The sequence below is a fragment of the Cyrtonyx montezumae genome, unplaced genomic scaffold (assembly GCF_038088225.1).
Source record: "Cyrtonyx montezumae isolate F1298 unplaced genomic scaffold, pur_monq_1.0 scaffold_30, whole genome shotgun sequence".
NCBI lineage: Eukaryota > Metazoa > Chordata > Aves > Galliformes > Odontophoridae > Cyrtonyx > Cyrtonyx montezumae.
The window spans coordinates 11,778,146-11,799,827 of NW_027072035.1; the positions used below are offsets into that span (position 1 = coordinate 11,778,146).

At 38.9% G+C, this 21,682-nt stretch overlaps 1 protein-coding gene across 1 annotated transcript in view; it reads left to right on the forward strand.

The window, feature by feature from the left end:
- The first annotated feature begins 861 nt into the window (after positions 1-861).
- The window catches only part of DTWD2 (DTW domain containing 2), a 64,039-nt gene continuing 43,218 nt past the window's right edge, over positions 862-21,682 (forward strand). Inside the window, exons 1-2 of the mRNA XM_065744138.1 lie at positions 862-1,001; positions 20,341-20,431. Of these exons, the coding sequence (XP_065600210.1) occupies positions 862-1,001; positions 20,341-20,431 (231 nt within the window). The remainder of the gene's footprint in view (positions 1,002-20,340; positions 20,432-21,682) is intronic.

Consider the following 21,682-nt stretch of genomic DNA (forward strand, 5'->3'; position numbering starts at 1 on the left):
ACACATGCCATCTGAATAACACAGAATGGCTGGGGTTGGAAGGGACCTCAAAGATCATTCAGTTCTAACGCCTTCTGCCACGAGCTCGGTTGCCACTCAGGCTGCCCAGGAACCCATCCAGCCTGGCCATGAATGCTTCCAGGAACAGGGCAGCTTCTCTGGGCAGCTGTGCCAGCACTTCACCATCCTCTGAATGACGAACTTATTGCTAACATATAAAGTTTCAGTTTAAATCCATTCCCCTCTGTCCTATCACTACCCACCTGTGTTAGAAGTTGTCTCCCTCTTACTTTTAAGCTCCTTTCAAGTACTGGAAGATTGCAATGAGGTCTCCCCAAAGCTATCTGAACTCCCTGAACTCCCTCCTCATTGCAAGAGAGGTGCTCCAGCCCTCAATAGGCTTCTCTGAAGACATGAAAGCTTCTTCACAGCTCTCATAAACAAATACACACTAAGTTGAAGTTCTCTGGGGCACTAAGATTCTGAATACACCACTGGTGGCAGCAAGAAACAGTTAATTCTTCCTTAGGAAAGCCTGGTCCTAGAATAAAAGTGAACTTTCTGGACACGTAGAGCAGTGACACTTTCCATATAATTTAAGAGACTTCCTATCACAGCCTCAAAGGGAACAGTGCAGCACACCAAGGAGCATTACGCACAGACAAAATAAAAGCGGCCACCGCCTCACGAAGTGCCGCGCGACAACAGCGCCCCCTATCGGCCGCGTCGCGCCGCACCTCTGCGGCGGATCGAGAGGCGAGGCTTCGCCGTCCCCGCGCCCTGATTGGCTGAGACCAGCGCGTTCTCCCTGCTCGCCGGCACCCCCTGGCGGGGGAGGGTGGCGCTTCTGGCCGCGCGGGCATGGAGTGGGGGAGCGGCGCCGCAGCAGGTCCGGCCCAGGGGGAAGGAGGCGAAGAAGGCGAGGAGAGCGAGGGCTGCGCGGGACTGTGGGAGCTGCCGGTGGAGCGCTGCGAGAGGCGGCCGGAGTGCAGCCGCTGCAGGTAAGCAGGGAGGCTGGCCGCTGTTCGGAGCGGAGAGCGGTGATCGGCGCGGAGCGGGCGGCCTAGCGAACCTCCCTTCCCGGCGGGGCCGTGGCCGACCTCCGCCAGGCCCCACCCCGCCCCGCCCCTCCGTGCCCCTGTCTGCGTGCCGCTTCCTCCTCCGCCTGCCTCACGGTGGGGAGGAGGGGCTGCAGATCGCTGCCGGAACGAGCTTCCGCTTTCCTATTCTGCGTTCAGTATTCGAGGTGTGAGCGAGCCGGACATGTTCTCCGCGGCTGCAGGGCTTCTTTTATTATGGAGAGGACTCTTGCTGGTGCCGTGATTTTAAGCATTTGAGAAATCTTCTAATAACAGGCTGTGCTAAATGTGTTTTGGAAACAGAGTTGATATGTAACAATTAGAACACCTTCACCCGTGTGTCTTTTGACCATTTCTGGGATCTTCAGTTGTGTTGAGAAGCCGGACTTCCTTGAGCAAAGATGTTAATTCTTTTCACAATAAAGCACAGAATTCTGCAAGCATTCAGCAGCAGCTGATTTTTGTCATTAGTGTTTCTGCTCACGTGAAGTTTCACCTGCTGTAGATTTCGGTCTGGCTTCTGGCTTTTTTAGTCTTAGGATGCCAAGGAATTGTGAAATTAAGAGTCAACCCGGTGTCATTCGGCCATTTAGCCTTGAGTTCTTCTGTATCACTGTGCTGTGCTACTGATTTGTTGTTTGTTTTGTCACTGTGTTTGGTGACTTTTACTCTGGTTTCTTCCTTTTCAATAGACCATCTAATGGGTCATCTACAAAAGTGGTTTTTAGAATAGGAATCTTGTTTTCTTTCATAGTAAAACATGATGGAGAGTACTTACTCAGCTCCCCATCACCCTCTTTGAAAGTACCCGCTTTCAGAAGAGCACTAATTGAATTCTGCTATCTGCAGAGAACACTGACAGAAACACGAGGCAGAAAATCAGAGGAGAATAGTGAGCTCACAAAGACAATCACATTCTAAAAAGCAATGAAACTGATGAGTTTATCAATTGAAGAAAAACAAACAGAAAACAGCACTAAATTTTTGATGTCTTTTGTGATACCAGACTGCATTGTGTAGTTGGTGTCTTTTTGCAGTGCTCTCTATTGCCTCCCCTTCAAATTGTTTGGATTGTCGTTGTTTTTGAACGTAGCATTCTGAGATGCAACTCGGAGTGCAAATAAATACTTGGATGGGGGATGTCTCATGGGAAGAAATATTACAGAACCTGATTTTTTACCCTGATGTTCTCATGATGATGGTAGTGGGGGTGGATGTCTTTAACTGAATTCCTAAATTTTCAGCACTGAATTCCTAATAAAGATTTTTCTTGTGAAGTACCTTAGTGGATGCAATTTTAGAGTATCTGTAGTCAGAATTTATAGTGATGATTGTCTGAATTCATTACAAATGCAAGGAAGAATAGCTTTCCTTAAGCATTATCTGATGATCCCTCATGGGGACTGACTTAAGATCGTGGTGTTTTTTTGTTATGGCAGGATGACTGACAGCATTCTACCAAGTGGAGGTGTGTAAAGGAAATGTAGGAATAGCATAGGTAAGTTTTCATTTTGGATAAAGTGATTGACTTGAGTGTCTTGAAGGAGTGGAATATTTCTAAGTATCGTGGTTTAGTAACTTTTCATCGCCTCTGAGTTTTCAGAGAAAATGACAGTATTTGCAATGGCTTATGATGGAGAATTTAAATGAAATATAGTAATGAAATCTAATATTGTTTGTATGTGAGTAACTGCTTTTTTGTACTGAAGAAAAGATTGTGAGAAATGGTCCTACTCATGGGTGGTGGTAGCAATAGCAAACTACTGGTGCAGAACTGAATACAGTGTACTGTGTGTGTTTATTTTTCTTGAGGCTGCAGCTTAACAAATATTCTGTTTGCCTGCCATAAACAATGGGTGAATCATGATTAACTTTATATCACCAATGGCTATTGGGTCACTTTTTTAAGGTTTTCTCTCCAGACCTGTCCACAGATGTTTGGAGTGGTAAATAATCTCAGTGTAGCTTTCCAGTGTCTGTATGCAAAACAAAATAAGCAAGCCCTGCAATTGAAGCCATTCACAATCTGGTGCAATTTGATGCTGTGTTGTGATCATTGTGGAGTAATAGAGTCTTTTGAAGAGTTGTGCTTGTGGGTGCAGGTTCACTTTTGTCTGGATGACCAGTGTGCTTTCAGGCAAAAAGCATTTTGGTGGTGCAAGAGCTGTCAGTGTCGAGCAATGTGTTGCTGCACATCTAGATTGTGCACATGCAGATTTTTATTGTGGTAGGAGAACTTCTGAGGAACGTTTTCAGGAGCAGCTTTGAGACTTTTAACTGTGAGAATTGTTTATGAACTTCGTTGAGACATTGCTAGGTCTTAGTCTTTGGGCAAGCAAAAATCTCAGCTGCAAGCACTGCCGAACATGTGCAGGCCTAATTCTCTGGGTAAAATTAGGATAACATCCACTTTCTCAGATTAAGCTATGATATAAGCTGTGAAACAGTATTTGTATGCAAGTAAAAATGAGAAGAACTTTAATCCAATGGCTGCTTGTATCTAAAATATTACACTTAGTTAATTGGGGTGCTTTTTAATTATGCATTCATTCACTAAGGATGAATAAAGATGAATAACAACTTTATGGAACAGTCCTCCTTCATACGTTAAGAAAAATGTAATGTTCTTACATAACTATTCAGCATTTATTAACAACCCAATTAAGTTATATAAATACTGACTGAAAAGAAGTAATGTGTTCTGTCTTCCACACAAGTAAATGATGTGGCTACTTTATAGCACGTTGGGAAGGTATTTAAGTGTAAACATGAATTTATTGTTTAATTAGTGGTATCAGAGAAAGTGAAATAAGCATGCACTAATTCTTTTAGTAGTGCCTCATGCATGGAAATTGCTTCGCAGCCTTTCATTTCTTTGATGTTCTTCAAATATGAGCTCCAGGCATTTATTTTCATGGCTGTAAGTTTACTGCAATTTTTTATTCCCTGAAAGCATTTTTTTTATTTTTATTTTTTAAACAATTTGAATTAACTACTTAAATGACTAAACTTATGTATTTTCCAATGGTTCATTACTTGTAAGAAATGATTAACTATTCTGCAGTGTAAGATGTTTGGGTAGTAGCAGATATGTCTAATACAGGATATGTAAGGATTGATCACACTGACAAATGCATATCTTAAATATACCTTTGAGTGTGTGTGGAAAGACCTGTTCGCTTTTCCACTGTGGAGGAGGGAGCCCCCAGTAAGGAAACACTGGGTAAGAAAGTAGTACGGTGTAAAATGTCTGTCTTCAGCTGCTGCTGTTAGTAGCAAGCAAAGTGAATTGCTTGTGTGTTGCATTATAACTGGAAGAATCAGAGATTAGTTACTCTTTGTAGATTTTTGGTATTTGGAATTTAATTTGATTTCTTGTAATTTTTTTTCATGGTTGGAGGGTGTCTGGGGATGGAGCAGGCTTCCCAGGGCAATGGTCATGCACTTCAGGAAGTGTCTGCACAGTGCTCTGTGATGTGTAGTTTGGATGTTGGGTGTTCCTGTGTGAAGCCAGGAGCTGGACTCACTGGTCCTTGTGATCTCTTCCAGCTTGGGATATTCTACGACTGTTTTTCAGTAAACATGGTGCATTTTGCAATTCTATTGTACCTTTTTGTTGGCACAATAATTGAATGCATATATTTTTTTAAAGTGTGGGCACATAATTGCATAAAATGATGAATTGATACCACCTGTGTAAGCTAGCACGACTAAGTGTGATCATGAAAATCATATTTCTTCAAAAAAAAAAAGTATAAGCGAAGTTTTCTGATCTCATTACTGTGAATGTAAAATGATTTTTCATTCCTGTGGTTTAGTTATTTTTGTTGAAACAAACCATCTCAACTATATATGTAATTTAATACAGAAAAACAAAAATGTAAGAAAGATAGAGATGTAAATCACAGAATCATGGAACAGAATCCGAGAATGGCATAAATGGAAGTCTCAGTCTATTTTTTATTCTGCACGCAGTAGTTACTGTTTCTCACACTATTGTTTCTTTGCCCGTATTAACAGTAATCAGTGGTGCAAGTGCTGTTGGTGAACTGCAAATGTTACTGACTTTAATGCTACATCTCTTTGCTTGGCTAACTTTCAAATGCACTCGTTCATTTGCTGTAATGTTCTAAACAGACTAATGAGTAGTGACCTTTTTAGGCCACTTGCTTTGTGCTTGACCAACTCGGTTAACATCCATTTTCATCTGCTGGCATTTAAAAAAAAAAAAGCCAAGTGTCAGGCTGGCCATGTCCTTTTGACTGTGGATAACTAGGCTAGGAAGAGGGCAACCAAAGACAAGACCTGCAGCAGAGAATAATCTTGTTAATTAAAGCAACTCTAGTGCCTTTGATTTCCTGATTTTCTGTAATTACATCAACTGTGACTTTGCCCTCAGGGTGGTAGTTTTTTGAAAGAGAAGTCAAAGATGTTTTAACAGTGATCAGACTTTTTCAGTTTAATCATAAGGAATCCAAAAGTATAAATGGTTCCTTTACAAGAATTGTTATTGATTTTTGTAAATATAACACAAAGCAGAAATAACCTTAAGTATATATATAGTGTATTCCTTTTTATATGGCAATGGCTATGTAAGTAGATGGTTGCTGAAGGCCGTTATCTCTGTACATGAAGACTTGGTTAAGCACAGCCAAATCTGTTAATTTTCTTGCATGTTATGGAGGAGAATTTGCCATAGGTGAATTTCACCAGAAATACTATGTCTTGAAATAGAAAGAGTATTTACTTTTGCAGAAAGCAAGCCTTAGCAAATTCCAGTGCTGCTGTTCAGTTGCTACTGATGTTGTCTGAAAGTCCTTTGACTGGTGTCAAATGAAGATTCTTCTGTTTGACCATCTTCTCTCTGCCTTCCCTGGAGTAATCAAGTTTCCTTTCTGCAAAATTGAGCTCTCCTGTCAATTCAGGTGAACTGCTTACACCGTACTTGAGTTGATATCCCTACAATCTCTTTTTTCCTCTTTTTAGATTTTCCTCTCTCTTCCTGAGGATAATCTGACTTGTTTCACTGAAGTTCTTTTTTGCCTGCCTTTCACTTATGCAATTTTCTTGTCTTTCAGTTGAAGGGAGGTGGTTGTTGCTGTCTTTTTTCCTTTCAGTGACTAAATTTCTATATTTAATTCCATCATCTGTTCTCTGTTCCAGATATACCTCTATCAATGCGCTTGTTTATCACTTCCTCATTTTTAAAGTCAGGTTGTATGTGTATTATATTCAGTTTTCTCTTGCCCTTTTTGTAGCATGCTGGGTCATAGGTTTGCATCACAAACTCTGCTGAAATATTTTTTGTCAAATTCTTTAATTTTTTTTTGCTTGGAATAAATTATCCTTTCTGGATGTCAGCCTGGTACTTGGCTATGTTGTTACTGCGAGTATAACTTCCTTTTGGCTTTGACTATATCTTTCTACATACCATTTCTGTAATATACCAATTATATCTATAATTTCTGTCAAGTTTCTTTTTAAATTATTTTCCTCAGTTTCTAAAGCCATTAAGCTTCTACGTCAGTATGAATCAGTATGGAGACCCACAGACTGTCTGTAACAGATGGTGTTGGTTCACTTGTCTTCTCATGAACATCCAGAAATAGATGGAGTCTTGTGTTTTGTGGCTTTTCTGAGTCATCAGTAGTAGACTGTGTATAATTTATGCTGTAAAGTTGAGTGGTACCTTTTTTACATAATAAGACAAAAAACTTACTGTCAAGAATGTTTGTTTCTTTCTACATGGTTTTCTTAACTGTGATTAATGACTCTGAGAAAATAATTTTCTGGGGGTTTTTGTTTGTTTGGTTGTTGTTTTTTTTGTTGTTGTTTTTGTTTTTGTAAGCAGTCAGCTGTCATCCAGACGTCTGGAGGCTTTAAATGAAATCTGGTGTGTATGCTCCTTAGATTTTGGAAGGACCAATGTATGAATTTTTCTGTATCTCCAAATAGAACCTCAGAATGTGTGCTGTAAAATATTTTCTTATGGTGTTACTAAAATTGTCACTTTCCTTATACTTCTGTTTAGTTTCAGCACTTAAATGGTTCTGTTTATTTCAAAAATTTGGGTTAACGATGTTGAAGATTGTGCACTATGAAGAGAATAAATGGGCCAAATTGGAATGAATGAGAAATGTTCAGGAATTATTTATTCAAATGCTCACATAATGACAGGACAAGAGGGAATGGCCAGAAGTTGCACCGGGGAAGATTTAGATTAGACCTGAGGAAACATTTTTTCTCTGAAAGAGTGGTCAGGCACTGGAATGGCCTGCCTAGGGAGGTGGTTGAGGCACCATCCCTAGCGCTGTTCAAGAAGCGTTTAGATGAGGTGCTAAGGGATTTGATTTAGTAGTTGGGTAGGGATAGTGATAGGAGGATGGTTGGACTAGATGATCTTGTAGGTCCTTTCCAACCTTATGAACCTATGAACCTATAAGAAAGTGGTAAGAAGTCACTCCTTGTCTTAAATAAAGCACCAACAGTTTATGGGTTTATTACTGAAGCCAAACAATCTGGAGAAATCTAGTTCCCAAAAAGTTAATCTATCAACATTTTCCAAAACTGGGAAGAGTATAAAGAAGTTACTTCAGTTACATCTCTGTTGTATTCTTAAAAATATGAAAAAAAAACAAAGGAGGAAAATAGAATATTTATTTCAGAGTGTAGCCTTTCCAGCAATACTTTGGATGTATGCTAAAATGTTAGTTACTAAGGCTGAATACTTTTATTGACCTAAATAAAATTTTTATTGAAGATATTTCAGAAGTGTCAGAATTTCAAAGTTTTCTTTAAATATCTAAAAAAAACTTTTATAGTCTTGAGTAGTGGGGTGCTATTAAAGGAGTGGTGGAAGGCTGATGCTATGATCATGCAAAGTTTTACAGTCGTTACCAGCTTCACATAATATTTCTGGACATTAATGTTTAAAATGTTACATAACTAAACATTGAACTATATTTTTCAACAAATGATTAATCAGCAGTTCATATTTTTATAGGCCTAGGAAACTTTATTACCTTCTTAGTTGCTTTTAAATAAGTCAGTAAACATGCTGATATAGCTAAATTCCATTGAAGAAAGAAATAATTGCTTAGAAAAACCAATATGATGAACATCTACATTGAGAAATAGTTAGTCTCAGTATAACTGCGATCAAGGAACTTTAAAACACAATTTTTATTTGGTTGACCATCGGAGAAACTTGGTTTTTGTCTTTGGGTACTTCTTGCTTGGGTGATAGGGAAAACTTAGTGACTGCTTTAAGATCTTAGATGTTGGATGAATAATGAGAATTATCCTCAAGTAATCTGGAGAATAGTAGCACAAGTCAGATGTCTAGCAGCAGAGACCATCTGGTGGAAGCTGCTGTGTTTGAGACTGTAGATATTTGCAAGTAGATATTCTCTGGATAATGGGTGTCTGTGGATTAACAGACCGAGCTCCAATACTTTTTCTAAGAATAGTTTTCTTTAGTAAGAAAGGTTTCAAAAATAACCCCAAGCATTCGTTCAGAGTGTTGTGAGGGGTCTGTGCCTAACAGTGGCTGGACTGACATGCTAGAGGGAAGGGATGCCATCTGAAATGGCCTGGACAGGCTTGAGAGGTGGAACCATGCCAACATCGTGAAGTTTAGCAGGGCAAAGTGCAAGGTCCTGCACCTGGATGAGGGTAGTCCCAAGTTCAGCTACAGGCTGGGAGGGGAATAGCTGTAGAGCAGCCCTGAGGAGAAGGATTTGTGAGTGTGGTTGATGAAAGACTGAACATGAGTCACCAGTGTGAGCTTGCAGCCCAGAAGCCAACTGTATCCTGGATCAAGAGAGGTGTGACCAGCAGATCCAGAGAGGTGATTCTGTCCCTCTACTCTGTTCCCCTGAGACTCCTCCTGGAGTACTGCATTCAGCTCTGTGTTCCATAACAGGAGAAGGACATGGAGTTGTTGGAGAAGGTCCAAAGGAGGACCACAAAGATGATCACAGGTATGGAACACCTCCTTATGAGGACAGGCTGAGAGAACTGTGGCTCTTCAGCATGGAGAAGAGAAGACCCTGGGGGGACCTCATAGTGGCCTTCCAGATCCTGGAGGGGCCTGCAGGAAAGCTGGAGAGGAACTTCTTATATGTCAGGTAGCGACAGGATGTGTTGAAATGGCTTTAAACTGGAAGAGGGTAGATTTTGACTAGGTATTAGGAAGAAATTCTTTACTGTGAGGGTGGTGAGACACTGGAACAAGTTGACCACCAAGGTTCCCAAGAGACCCCCTCCCTGGAAGCATTCAAGGCCAGGCTGGTTGGGACTGTGAGGAACTTGATCTAGAGGGAGGTATCTCTGCCTATAGCAGGGGTTTGGAACTAGATTCTCTTAAAGGTCCCTTCCAACCCAGACCTTTCTGTGATTATATCCTTAACTGCTAGAAAATAGTAGTTCCTGTTCAGTACTTCTGTAAACAAGAGTGCTCAAAATCAATTCTTCACAGTGAGGGTGTTGGAGCACTGGAACTGGAAGGTTGCCCAGAGAGGTTGTGGAGTCTCCTTCTCTGGATGCCTACCTGTGCAGCTTGTTCTAGGGAGCTGTTTTGGAAGGGGGGTTGGACTAAATGCTCTCTAGAGGTCCTTTCCAACCACTACAATTCTGTGACTCTGTGAAAATGGGTTAAGATGATATTCCTGGTGATTTATCACTTGTGTGGAGCAGCAGTGTTGGTTGTCTTCAGTTTCATAATGTGTAGAATTCTGTTTCCTTGATAGTGAGGTACATTTAACGTATTTTTGAGAATAGTCCCTTCAAACTTTACCTCATTGCTTAATAGAATTTATTTAGAAGCTTGATGACTTGTCTCTTATGATTTTTCATTACGTGGAGTTTTTAGTCTATAAAATCATTATGGTTTACATGTGTTTTGCTATTTTTAATGTCAGTGCGTGTTAATTGTATTCAATAATAGGAAATTTCTTCATTAAAATACCAAAAAGATCACCGGTTAAATCCAGATGTGCTGTTTCTCTTGAAGGCTTGCATACAGCTTCTCTTAAACTTTGAATCTGAGTATCTCAGGTTGATTTGCAAACCCTGATATGTGAAGAAGCAAGCAGCTAATAATGCACGGTAAGTTGATTTTAAGTGCCTCCTAGAAGGTCATCTCCAAGTTGATTAAAACAAATGACAACAACACACATGCAGTAGAGAAGACACAAAACCAAAGCTGTCAAGCACAACTTATTTTCTTCTGTGTATGGCCCTGTCATTTGTTAGGAAACTTAATCAGAGGTACTGAATGGTATGCTTGCATTTTAAACTCAGTTTCCAAGGATCTAGGATTCTAAGTAGGTCAGTCTGAAAGTAATGCCTTGTGATTATATCCATGGAAACTACAACAGCAACAAAGAGCATAATGGTAATGTTTGGTAGAGCAAATTCTCAGTTACAAAACACTATTTTTCAATACGAAGTCACCACCATTAGCTGTGCATTTTCGTCAACTAAATTTATCAGGCAGTTGATGGGAAGGTTCAACCTCTGCTGCCACACCACCAACATCAACCCTATTAGGTTAGCTATTCTGTAATGTCATTCCGTTACAAAGAACTGCTTTGTTTTGGTATTTGTTGCTGTTCTCAGATTATACAGCAATTTTTTGGAGGGTTGAGGGGCTCAAGGGCAGGCTATTAATGAAACCATGTACCACAGAAACAAGAAGGGGAATGGGAGAGAAGGCACGTCCATCTCTCTTTTCCAGACTGACTAATCAGTTCTGAGATGGTGATGGTTATATTCATTTTTGTGGATAAGGATGTTACATGTGTTTTTGACAGTGTTTATGTAGCCAAACTGAGAAGATATGGATGTGGTGAATGGGTCTGCAAAATAAGCAAAGGACTTGCTGCACTGTGGGTGTCAAATGACCAGCAGTTCAAAGATGATGTGACAGCTGCTTTGGAGAGGTTTTTGTGTAGTTTGATGTTATATGAGAGGCTGGTGGCCACATTCTCATTGATCTGGTTGTTGGGATAGAAGGCATGTACAAGATTGCAGGTGACATTAACCTGGGAGAAGCAGTTGCTGTACAGCAGGAGAGTAGAACAGCCATTGGGAGAGATGTTGAAAGATTGTCCTGTCTCCAGGAACCTCACAATATTCAGCAAATTTGAATCCCTTCAACCAGGGGCAAATAAGCCCCTGTTAGCACTGTCAGCTTTCATAAGAGCTGGTGAAGGAATGCCCTGGTTTCAGCTGGGATGTTTTGGCTTTATGAGTAAAACACTGTAGATTGCACAGCTTTGTTTCCAGTTGTTGCTGAGCATTGCTGCACAGAGCCCAAGACGTTTTAGTTTCTCAGCTTCTCACACTGTTATGCCAGTGACAGGTTGTAGGGCACAGGGAGCTAGAATGGATCTGAACAAGGACAGCTGGCTTAAACTGGCCATATGATTGCAATCTCAATTACTTGAAGTCTGTTTATAGCTTCGTACAATTAAAGTCTGCATGAGGTCATACCTGTGGCCTCTCAGAGCAGACAGTGCTAATTTTCTCAATATAAAATCGTACTGTTACAGTGCAAATTGTTCCATCAGTGTTTCTATGAGGTACCTGGCTGCTGTCTATCTTTCTTCTTGTTAGCTTTTGTAAGCACATCTACTAAGGTCACTACGTTAATTATACAAGTTGTGTTTCCAAATTGTAGAAGAAAGGTCAATTTCTGCACCGGACTTCTAGCTTTCTCAATTAAAATGAAATATTGCTGCTTTTCTTCAGGAGTGCTGCTAGTGAAGCACCTTTGGTGGTCATTAGGGACAAGTCAGTGTGGTTCCAGGATTTATTGTGGTGAGTGACTGCTGTATCCTTTGCAGAAAGAGGATTGGACTCAGTGGTCCTGATGGATCTGTGCCAACTAAGGATACTCTTTGATTTGATAATCAAGTACTTAAAAGCAAATAGGCTGTGTACCTTAAGGACAACGTCATACCATATCTCTAAAAGCCTTAGAGTAACTTAAAGATGTCTAATATAAATAAAATGCCATATATTCCTTAAAAAAAACCCCAACGTTTTAATGGAATCTAATAACTTTACTTTTTAATAACAGGTGTATTGTTTTAAAATGCATTATGTGTTGCATTGTACCATGAAACCTGCTTTTTTAAAAATAAGATTATGCGGGAGACTGTGACTTCAAAGTTGAAGTGAAAGTATGTTCAACAGAAGTGCCTGCTGTTAAAAAAAAGGACGCTAGAGTGTAGTATAGCATTTCTAGTAGTCCTGCAGCTCTGAGCTGTCAGAAGGTTCTGAGCAGGATGTAAATCTGACTGCACGCTGCCTTTTTCATATCATATTAGGTCTCAGAGTTGTTCTAAAGTGCTCTGACAACAAACAAAGCTCAATTATTTTACCATCTATACCTGAAGTGAATAGTTATCGAGAATACTGAAGTTGAATATTTACTGCTCAAAGAAGTAATTTTGCTTTTTAGAAGGCATCTGCTTTTATGTTTGTGCTATTTGTAGGTTGGAACAGGCTTTCTGTTATATGTTCATGTGTTTTCCTAAATAGATTATAATTCATAATTTAATTTCATGGCTTTTTTGTTTTTCGTGAGAGGAAAAATACTGAAATACATAGTTCTAAATGATGAGATATGGCATTGTGGAAATATAAATCCATGGCTCTTTTTTTATCTTATGTCCAAATGATATGCGGGTTCTGAGCCAGCTTTCACTTGAGGTCAGTGGCAGAATTCACCCATGAAGTTACTAGGTGTGAGAGTGACCTTTTCATTTAACTCTCCTTTTATGTTTGCTTTGTATCAAGCTAGGATTCAGACATAGTTTGCTGTCTACAAAGTAAATACATGCCAATAGGATCTGTCCTTAAAATCTGTCCTAAAATATTGCATTAAATTAGGTAATGTTACATAGGTGGACCTGAATTTCAAATATGAAAAGAGCTTTCACATATGTGGTAAATTAGTGTAAAAGTCAATTGTGTTAATCAAATAGTCTGAGGTATTTGGAACAAGATAATATTTTAGGACTAACCTAGAAAAACTGCTTTCGGGACAAAGCTGAAAATCTTAATAAAAGATTTTGGAAAAACAGAACTATTTGCTGGAAGTATTTCCTCTTGCATAGATTCTTGCAAGGTTTCACATGAGAAGTTGTAACAATCTTTTTTTATGGAAAAAGCAACTGCAAAACAACAATAGGTGAAGCTTTTTAGTAATTTAACTTCACATAGTATTCCAGGTTTATTGAGGTTCAGTTTTGGAGTGCTGAAGACAGCTGAAATTTACCATAGAATTGTAGAATTGTGTTGAAAGGGACCTTTAAAGGTCATTCATTCCAGCTCCTCTGCATTGAGCAGTTACACCTACAGCTCAGTCAAGGTGCTCAGAGCCTGATCCCACCTGACCTTGAGTGTTTCCAAGGATGGAGCATCCACCACAGTTCTGGGCAATCTGTTCCACTGGTTCAGTACCCTTATCATAGAAAACTATTTTCTTAGATCCTTTCTATTCAGGTTGCACCGAAGCATTCTATTTATTTCCATTGAAACTACAACAGATACAAAGAGCACAATAACACTATTTGATAGAGCAAATTCTCAGCTACAAAACACCATTTTTCAACGCAGTCATCACCATTAGCTGTGCAGTTTTGTGTGTTAGGAACAGGAGTCTCACTTGTAAAGATCTGCACCAGTGAAGACAACTGGTGCTGTCACCACTGCTGAAATGCACCACCCACCACCACACTGTACTCAAATCCACTGTTTGTTCTCTATAAAGGTTCATCAAGCACTGATTAATGTCAGTGGGTGCCTTTTTTTTTCCACTCTGAGGAATTTGATTCTATGCTTTTGCTTCATAGGCACATGTGTGTCGGATGCAATTTTGTCAAACTACCCCTCTGCTGCCATTTGTTGCATGGCAACAAAATGTGATGGAATATTGTCAAGAAGGTTCAACCTCTGCTAGAATACCACCAACATTATGTTGGCCTCTGATGTGATGGGCCAACATAATAAAACAGGAGGCATAACATTCAAATTAGCCTTTGAATATAGTAGAAAATCAATATATTCTGAGTTGATCAAACTGGGGACCCACATTAGAATGAGTGCTACCAAAAAAAAGTGCCTGTGTCTGAAAACTCTAGGTGGTGCATCAAACTATTTCTGAAGAAAGAACAGAAAAAGCTTATTAAAAAAGAAAAAAAGATTTTCAAATGAAGTTTCCTAAAGTTGTCATTTCAAACTATTCTTTAATTTCCCTGTTCTGACTTTAATTGAAGAAGTACAGACTCTTAACTTTGTTCAGACAGGATTTTACAATCTCCAGCTATGCAGTATTAACTACTTCTCTTCCTAGTGATGTGTACATGAAAAAGGAGGGAAGCTGTCAGCTGTTATTTCACTGAATTGAATTTGTTGCCTTTTCTGGTTAGCTGCAACAGAATTATATATAAACAGCATTATATATAAAGCACCTCTACTTTAACCTGGCCGAAAGTATTTCCATTACCTTAATTTTTTCAGTAAAAATAAGCATAAGAGGTGTTCTTAGAGATATGTACTGCAGCAGACGAAGAAGCCTCTAAGCTATAAAGTAGTACAGAGAAGCAGAGCTGGTTGTAACACAGAGTACCTACTGTTTGATTTCCCTGTCTAAGGACACTAAGCTGGAATATCGGGCTGGAGTGTGATTGCTACTGCCAGGCTACACTGTACCCCTCCCTGGTCCTGGTGCCCACACATCCTCAGCCACGTGAGTTACAGCAAGCTTTGAAGCAAAAATTACATTCAACAAGGATTTCATGACTTGGAAGAGCACTACTACATGCAGAGGCAAACATTATTCTTACCTGTATTTTGGTTTGCATTAGGTTAGCAAGAAGTAATTCTTATGCAAGTCTTACTTTCATGTGTATACATTTGCTCATAAGTCTTGTTTCATTTTTATAGGTGCACAGAAGCCCAGACACAGAAAGTCATGAGCATGTAGTCGTTTGTCCCGTGTTCCTCTAGGCTGAGTATGTGTGTGAAACAGGATGGTGGGATGTACATATTTCAGTGCAGTACTTGTACACTTGAAGGAAGGTGACTGTGCCATATAGGTTGACCAATGGTATCACCACTGTGTCTCCAGGGAGGCTGGAGCCACGTGGCTTAGGCCTCAATGAGTGAGTAAAGCAGATATAGGAATAATGCTGTTGCAGAAAGTTGCAACCCACAGTATTCTAACACTAGGCAGTGCTAGAATATGGTACTGTATAGGTCATTCTAGTCTAGCATATGATCTTATTTCTTTTTGCTTTTATGCTGTGCCCAGTATAAAATCTCTGTCCCTAAGCTCCATTATAGGTGCTTTTATTGATTAGACTTTTCCACGTTCCAGTATGACATTGCACTTGTGCAGTGTTATCACAGGGAAGAAACCCTAACATTCAAAAATGGTAGCTCTTTCAATTTTTTTTTTTTTTAATGTGGAGTTGACCTTGATACTGCAGTAGGACCCTTGGATGTGGAAGGTAACACCAGGGAGATATTACAGTGGCAATTACCTGCACTTGACAGAGCTATGGGAACAAACGTATTTGTCTCTCTTCTCTGGGAGCAGATGTGTTTGTCTCTGCTTTGAGAGTTTAACTTCACATTTTCAGCCTCCAAAAATGGAATGTGAACTCTCCTACCCTCATCAATATCCTTCTGTTCCTAGCTGTTACTCAGAGGGCTCACTAGAGGCATCTCTGCTTCCTATATTCTGTAAATGCTTTTGCCTTCATTAGTTGGTGTTCACATTATCTTCTAAAAAATGTCAGATACCATCATTCTTTGTTGCATTGTCCTCCTTAACTGTAACCTGTAGAAACCTGCTGCCCTCTGTCTTGTGTCTCTTTGACAACTGTTGTGATTCAAAGGAAGCCCATCAGCTCTGTTATATGGCAGAGGTATGGTTGCTGGGCCACTCAGCATTAGTGAGACAGAAGATATGCTTTCTTTTTCTTTTGTATTTTTCTCCTGTTTTTGTTTGCATTTTATTTCATAACCTTGCTCCAAACGGTAGCTTTTATGTCTGCATTGTAGTGATGGTGGAGTCAGCAGACTGGAAAGCAGCCTGAAAGAGTTGTCAGATGGCAGATGTTTGGGTTTCAGTCTGTGCAAACCCCCACCATACTGTCTGGAAAAGGAGAGGAAGACTGGCAGACCTTTAGCTATTGTAAATTTGTCCTCGCACTCTTGGTATGGATGAAGAGTAGTCCAGTTGGGACCATCTCCCAGGGAGAGCCTCTGTGCTTACTGCTAGAAGCACCAGGATGCAGGCATGGTACCTCCATGCTGGTGGTCTGTGCGTGACGTATCTGTGCATGAGAGCTAAGACAGCTCTCGTCCTCATGCTTCTCTCATATAATGAACTTCTTCCTTATTATTTCTTCTTATGAATTCAGGAATGACATTCCACAAATAGGCAGAATGTTAAAATGAAACAAAAAACAAAGTACTATACTCCAGCTAAGAGACCTCACAGCCAGTTCACTCACGGTAACCATCTTAGTGGTAATTGAAGGTTTTCTTTCTGTTTATCTTCCGTAAACTACTGAAACGTGTGAAAACTGAATTGTGGAAAGCCTAAATCAAAGGTACTGTAGTGCTGCATTCACAAGTTGTTATCAACTTGTGATTATTATTAGATGTTGGCAATTATAGATACAAATCAACAGCATGCACAATTACCTTGACTTTTAATGTGACCACTTCATGTCTCAAGTGAAATGAGCAATATCACAGCTGAAGACCAGCTATATTTACTACTCCTCAGATAAGTCTTGAAAAGAAGACTTTGAAGTCCATGTTGGAAACCATTGAAAAGTGGAGGTGAGGCACTTGGTGACATTGACTAGTGGCCATACTGGTAGTGGACTAATGGTTGGACTAAACGATCTTAGAAGTCTTTTCCAACCTTAATGATGCTATGATTCTATGATTCTGTGGTATTCACTTTTAGACTACCTTTGTGAAGTAACTAGTCATCACAGTAAACACCACAATAATGAACAGTCCTCTGTCTTGATTCAGTTTTGCTGGGAAAACAGACTTGTTTTGGTGCTGAAAATCATAATATAGATGTGAAGAATGAATGGAAAGCTATGAGTTGTATATGAAGACAGAGAATAATTTTTGAGTCCTGCCAATATGTGCAGTTACTTTGTCATGAGATTTTAAACTCATTTTCAGAAATGCTCAAAAACAGGTAGAAACATGTTGGATAGCTTTGAGCTGAAGTGAAATTGCTTACAGGTGAATAGTACTACAAAAATTATTCACCTTCGAATTCCTCTCCCCACCCCTGGGCTTTTCCATAATATTCTGAATACCACTGTTTTGCCTGGAGTCTGGTGCAGATTGCTTTCATTTTCAAAAATGGATGAAAACTTGTAGTTGTCATTAACTAAGTCCCCTGGTGCTCTGCCCTTGCTCTTCTGTAACATCAGTGACATACATTGCACAAAACATAGCATAAGCTTTCAACAGAAGAGAAACACAAAAAGCCTTTTCAGCTTCGGCAGCCTTTCTGAGGGTAAAGACAGCTTTTGTGGTGGTGGAACAGGGCTTCTCCTGTTCAGAACTGTTTTGTAAACGACTACTGGTATAGACTTATAATGTATATTTCACATAGGGATAAAATGTGTGTGTGTGTTTTTGTTTTATTTTTTTGTCTCTGGTATGTAAGGTTACTGTGCTACCTATGAGTACAGAAATAAGTCTTCATGGTCCTAGGATGGGGTTGTAAAAGTGCCCTACCTTTCAACATAATTAGGCACCTAATTGAGTACTTAAAAGTTAAGTAATGTATATAAATATGTATGTCGTTAAATTATATTGCAAAGTATTCTGGTTGTAATTGTGTGTGCTCTGCTCCCTACAAATCAAATTATAGGTATAGCTAATTCTGTGAGAATGTATAAAAGTTTGCTTTTTGGATAATGTCCTTTACTTTTTTACAACATTAATAATACTAAAAAACTACTCTTGAAGAACATAAGCCAACCACAGAAAATACAGAGAGCATGTACCATAAAAAGGGAGACTTTGAGGCTTGAAAATAAGTAAATTATATCTGGCCAACTTTGTAATAGTAAACACCCTGAGGTCAGAAACCATCAGAAACTGATTCTGTCTGCTTATAAAAGCTAGGGAACAATAGAGCTCTTTGTTTCAAAGCCACCAGTTGACTGTTTTGGTAGCTTTGTGTAGTAGATTTTCATATCCTAATCTCTCCTCAGAAGAAAATAAAGTCGTGTGGAGAATTCTCTCGCTAATGAAACCAGCCATGTGATGGTTTCATTTCAATAATGAGGAGAAAGTAAATGTGCAAAACGAGTGAGTATGTTGATCAGAAAGGGGATTAGCTTTTATTTATCACTCTGGGTGCAGGCATCAAAAAGCCTTTGGGAATATCTGCTGCCTCCAGGTTGTTAAGAAACTTTTTTTCAGAAACATTTGTTTAAATCATCTACATGAGAAGAGAAAAATTTGGAAAAAAGATGGTGGCGCAGCACTGGAAATCCTCTGAAATAACAGTGTCAGATCTGGAAGTTAGGTTGGTTTCATGTTGTTCAGAGTGAAGGCCCTTGTCAGACCCCACTGAATACTGAAGTTAGTGAGTATTTAGTTTTAGTTTCAAAGATTTTAATAATTAACTAACAGCCCAGAATCTTCCAAATTTATGGAGGAGTAGCAAGAGGAAAATGCCAGCTCTAGAAATGGAAAAGAAAGAAAGAAGACAGGTTTCTGGAGCTTTATGTCACTTCTGGGAGTAATTCCATTCTGTTGGCTTTTTGTTCATGAAATTTTTGGTGTAAATATTTTGAAATACTTATTTTCATTAATAGCAATTGCTTGCCCTGCTCCCTCACTCCCAGTTCAGGTTTTGGCTATCGTTACGCAACTTTTAATTGGTTCTCTTTGGCAAAGGAAAGTAATCTCTTTATGGCAGTAGTTAGGGCTGGGAAGAGGCAGGGGTCTTAACGCAACCTACTGTTAAAGACCAATTTATCCACTGTTCCTTTTTTATAGTGTTGCCATTTACTGGTAAGAGCTAATGTTTTATTTTAAGATGGTCTGAGTAAGGAATGGTTATGCTGCTTAGATCACTTAACTTGCTTAATGGGTTGCTCTTATGGGCAAGCATTATGGTGTCAGTGGGGCTGACCACAGGCTTGGTCCAGACCTGTCTTAGAATTAAATCCAGCACATCTCATCTACAGTGGCTGCTTATGTCTCATGTGTGATCAACAAAAAACTGTTAAAGACAATAATAAGAAGGAGGCTGGAAGTAAAGTTTTATTTGTAGATCCTTGGATTCAGCTGAACCCAACTTTATTTTTTTAATCCTGGAGTGTTTGGTTTGCAGGCAAAGTGAGTTGTGAGTAACGGTAATCACATCAGCATTAAGGAAGTCCATTGTATTTCAAAGTTCCTGAATAACATATGGTAATTGCTGTGTGTGTGTGTGTAAGGTATAACAACTTCAGTGATTCTGTGCAGCTTTAAGCTTAATTCTTTGTTTCTGTTTATTCTTGACTATCTAGCCTATTGGTTTAATGCCAAATGATATATAGGTTAATTTATTTATTTATAGTTCTCTTGCTATTAGTTTTAACAAAGCATGCAGTGCACACACACACACAAAAAAAAGAAAAACATTAAACAATTTTGTTAGTTTTCCAGACTTCAATTAGAAATTTGTGGTTTTGTTTTCATACTTCTTGTCTACTGTGTGTTCCAGAATGACTGGCATTGTAAAAACTTGATCATAAATACAGTGTATTTAGGGTTTCTAGTGTGTATACTTTAAAATATTATAAGCATTATATTATAAACGTTATCAACTAAATTATATATTCTGTTACAGCATTCTGTCATTGAAACACTAACTTGGTATAAAATGCAGTAACAGATTTATATAATTGGGATATGGTTGCTCCTCTTGAAGATGATGAAAGGATTATGAGAATGCTTTAATGCTAACCAGGTGACAGGAGGGGGTCTGAACAATGTGTTCAGAATTCAGTTTGAATGAAAACTTTCCTTTCTTTCTATTTTAGAAGCAGCAGAGATCGCAAACAGAAATGTGTATCATATTTTAATATACTGTTTCATAAGGAGGAGTCCTTGGTGGCCCTTTTAGGATAGGCTGAGTATTGGTGCAATATATTTATGCCATTGCTGATTAATTTTGTCATTTTCTCCCTCTGTTCTGTAGCCGCCCTCAGAAGGTGTGTTTGTGTCCATTCCTGCCAATACATCCACTAAACATCTCTACCTGTTTGTATATAATCCAGCATCCAGCAGAGGTGAGTAAAACTGTTGTAAGAATCAGCTAGAATCTTAATGCAGCAAGTGGTCTACAAGAGGAAGCAACCACATTTTTAACACATTAATTTTTCGTTTAAAATCAGAGAGTTGAGATACCAGGTCATCTGAATTACTATGCTTCCTGCTTGACTTCTACAGTTTCCATATGCAGAAGATGTCTTTTTTTTAAATTCCCATAGTCCTACTAGATTTGGAGGTCTGCTTGGCTTGGTACAAACTGTTTCAGGAGGGAATCTCTGTTATAAATCAAGCAATACAACTTAGTAGTGACTCAAAGTATTTAGTCAATGGAAATATATAGTTTAATTTCAAAATACTGTGTTTCTGTGATTTTATTTATTTATTTTCGGTCTGACTTGAGGAGTACATGGAAGAAGCACTGAAGCATCAGCTTTCTTTGCATTTTGCGTTGTTTCCTGATAAAGATACCGCTGCTTTTCAAAGATGCTGGGTGTCTTTGAAGTGTGCCTTGCGTTGGGAGTTAATAGAATGCATCCTTTTATGTTTTTGCCTATTTCACACCTTCAGAGATTTAATGGGCTCTTTTAATTTAGCTAATAGAGGAGTTTATATCAGTGTTTTCTATTAATAATTCAGTATGGTGCTGGATCACAAGTTTTAGAAAATGAACCACAGTTACACAGATCTGGATAGACAGTATCTTTATGAATTAGACTTTGGCATTTAGAACCTGTATTCTTCTGATGGCTCAATCCACAGGCAGAGTCCTTGCTTGAAGGAACTTCAGCATAATATAAATGATCAAATTAGAGAAAAGTGTCTAGAAAAATAAGTATTTAGTCTCTAAACGGGAAAGCTGTGATTTTTAAATGTTTTTAGTAAAAATAATGTTATGTGTTACTTTTTATCTTGAAAGTACTTAAGTATATGCTTAAGTCACCTGCTGGAAAAATATGGTTCTAAATGTACAAGAAAATTTTGAACTGAGATTTGAATTGTATTGAATTCATTGTGCTGAAAAGTATTAGAATAAGTTTACACATTCTTTTTAGGTCCCCTGCGCTATTACTGCATCCTTCTGAAGAGCTATCCACACTTTTAATTAATTAGTTTAATTAATTAACAGCTTTCTGTTACAAGAGGATGCAACTTTTATACAAGTATATTTTAGTGGAAAAAAGTGGTTAAAGCAGTGCTATACAAGTAACAAAGGCAATTCATCAGTGAGGAAAAAAATTAACTATCTAACTGTAAAAGGGATCTTGGCT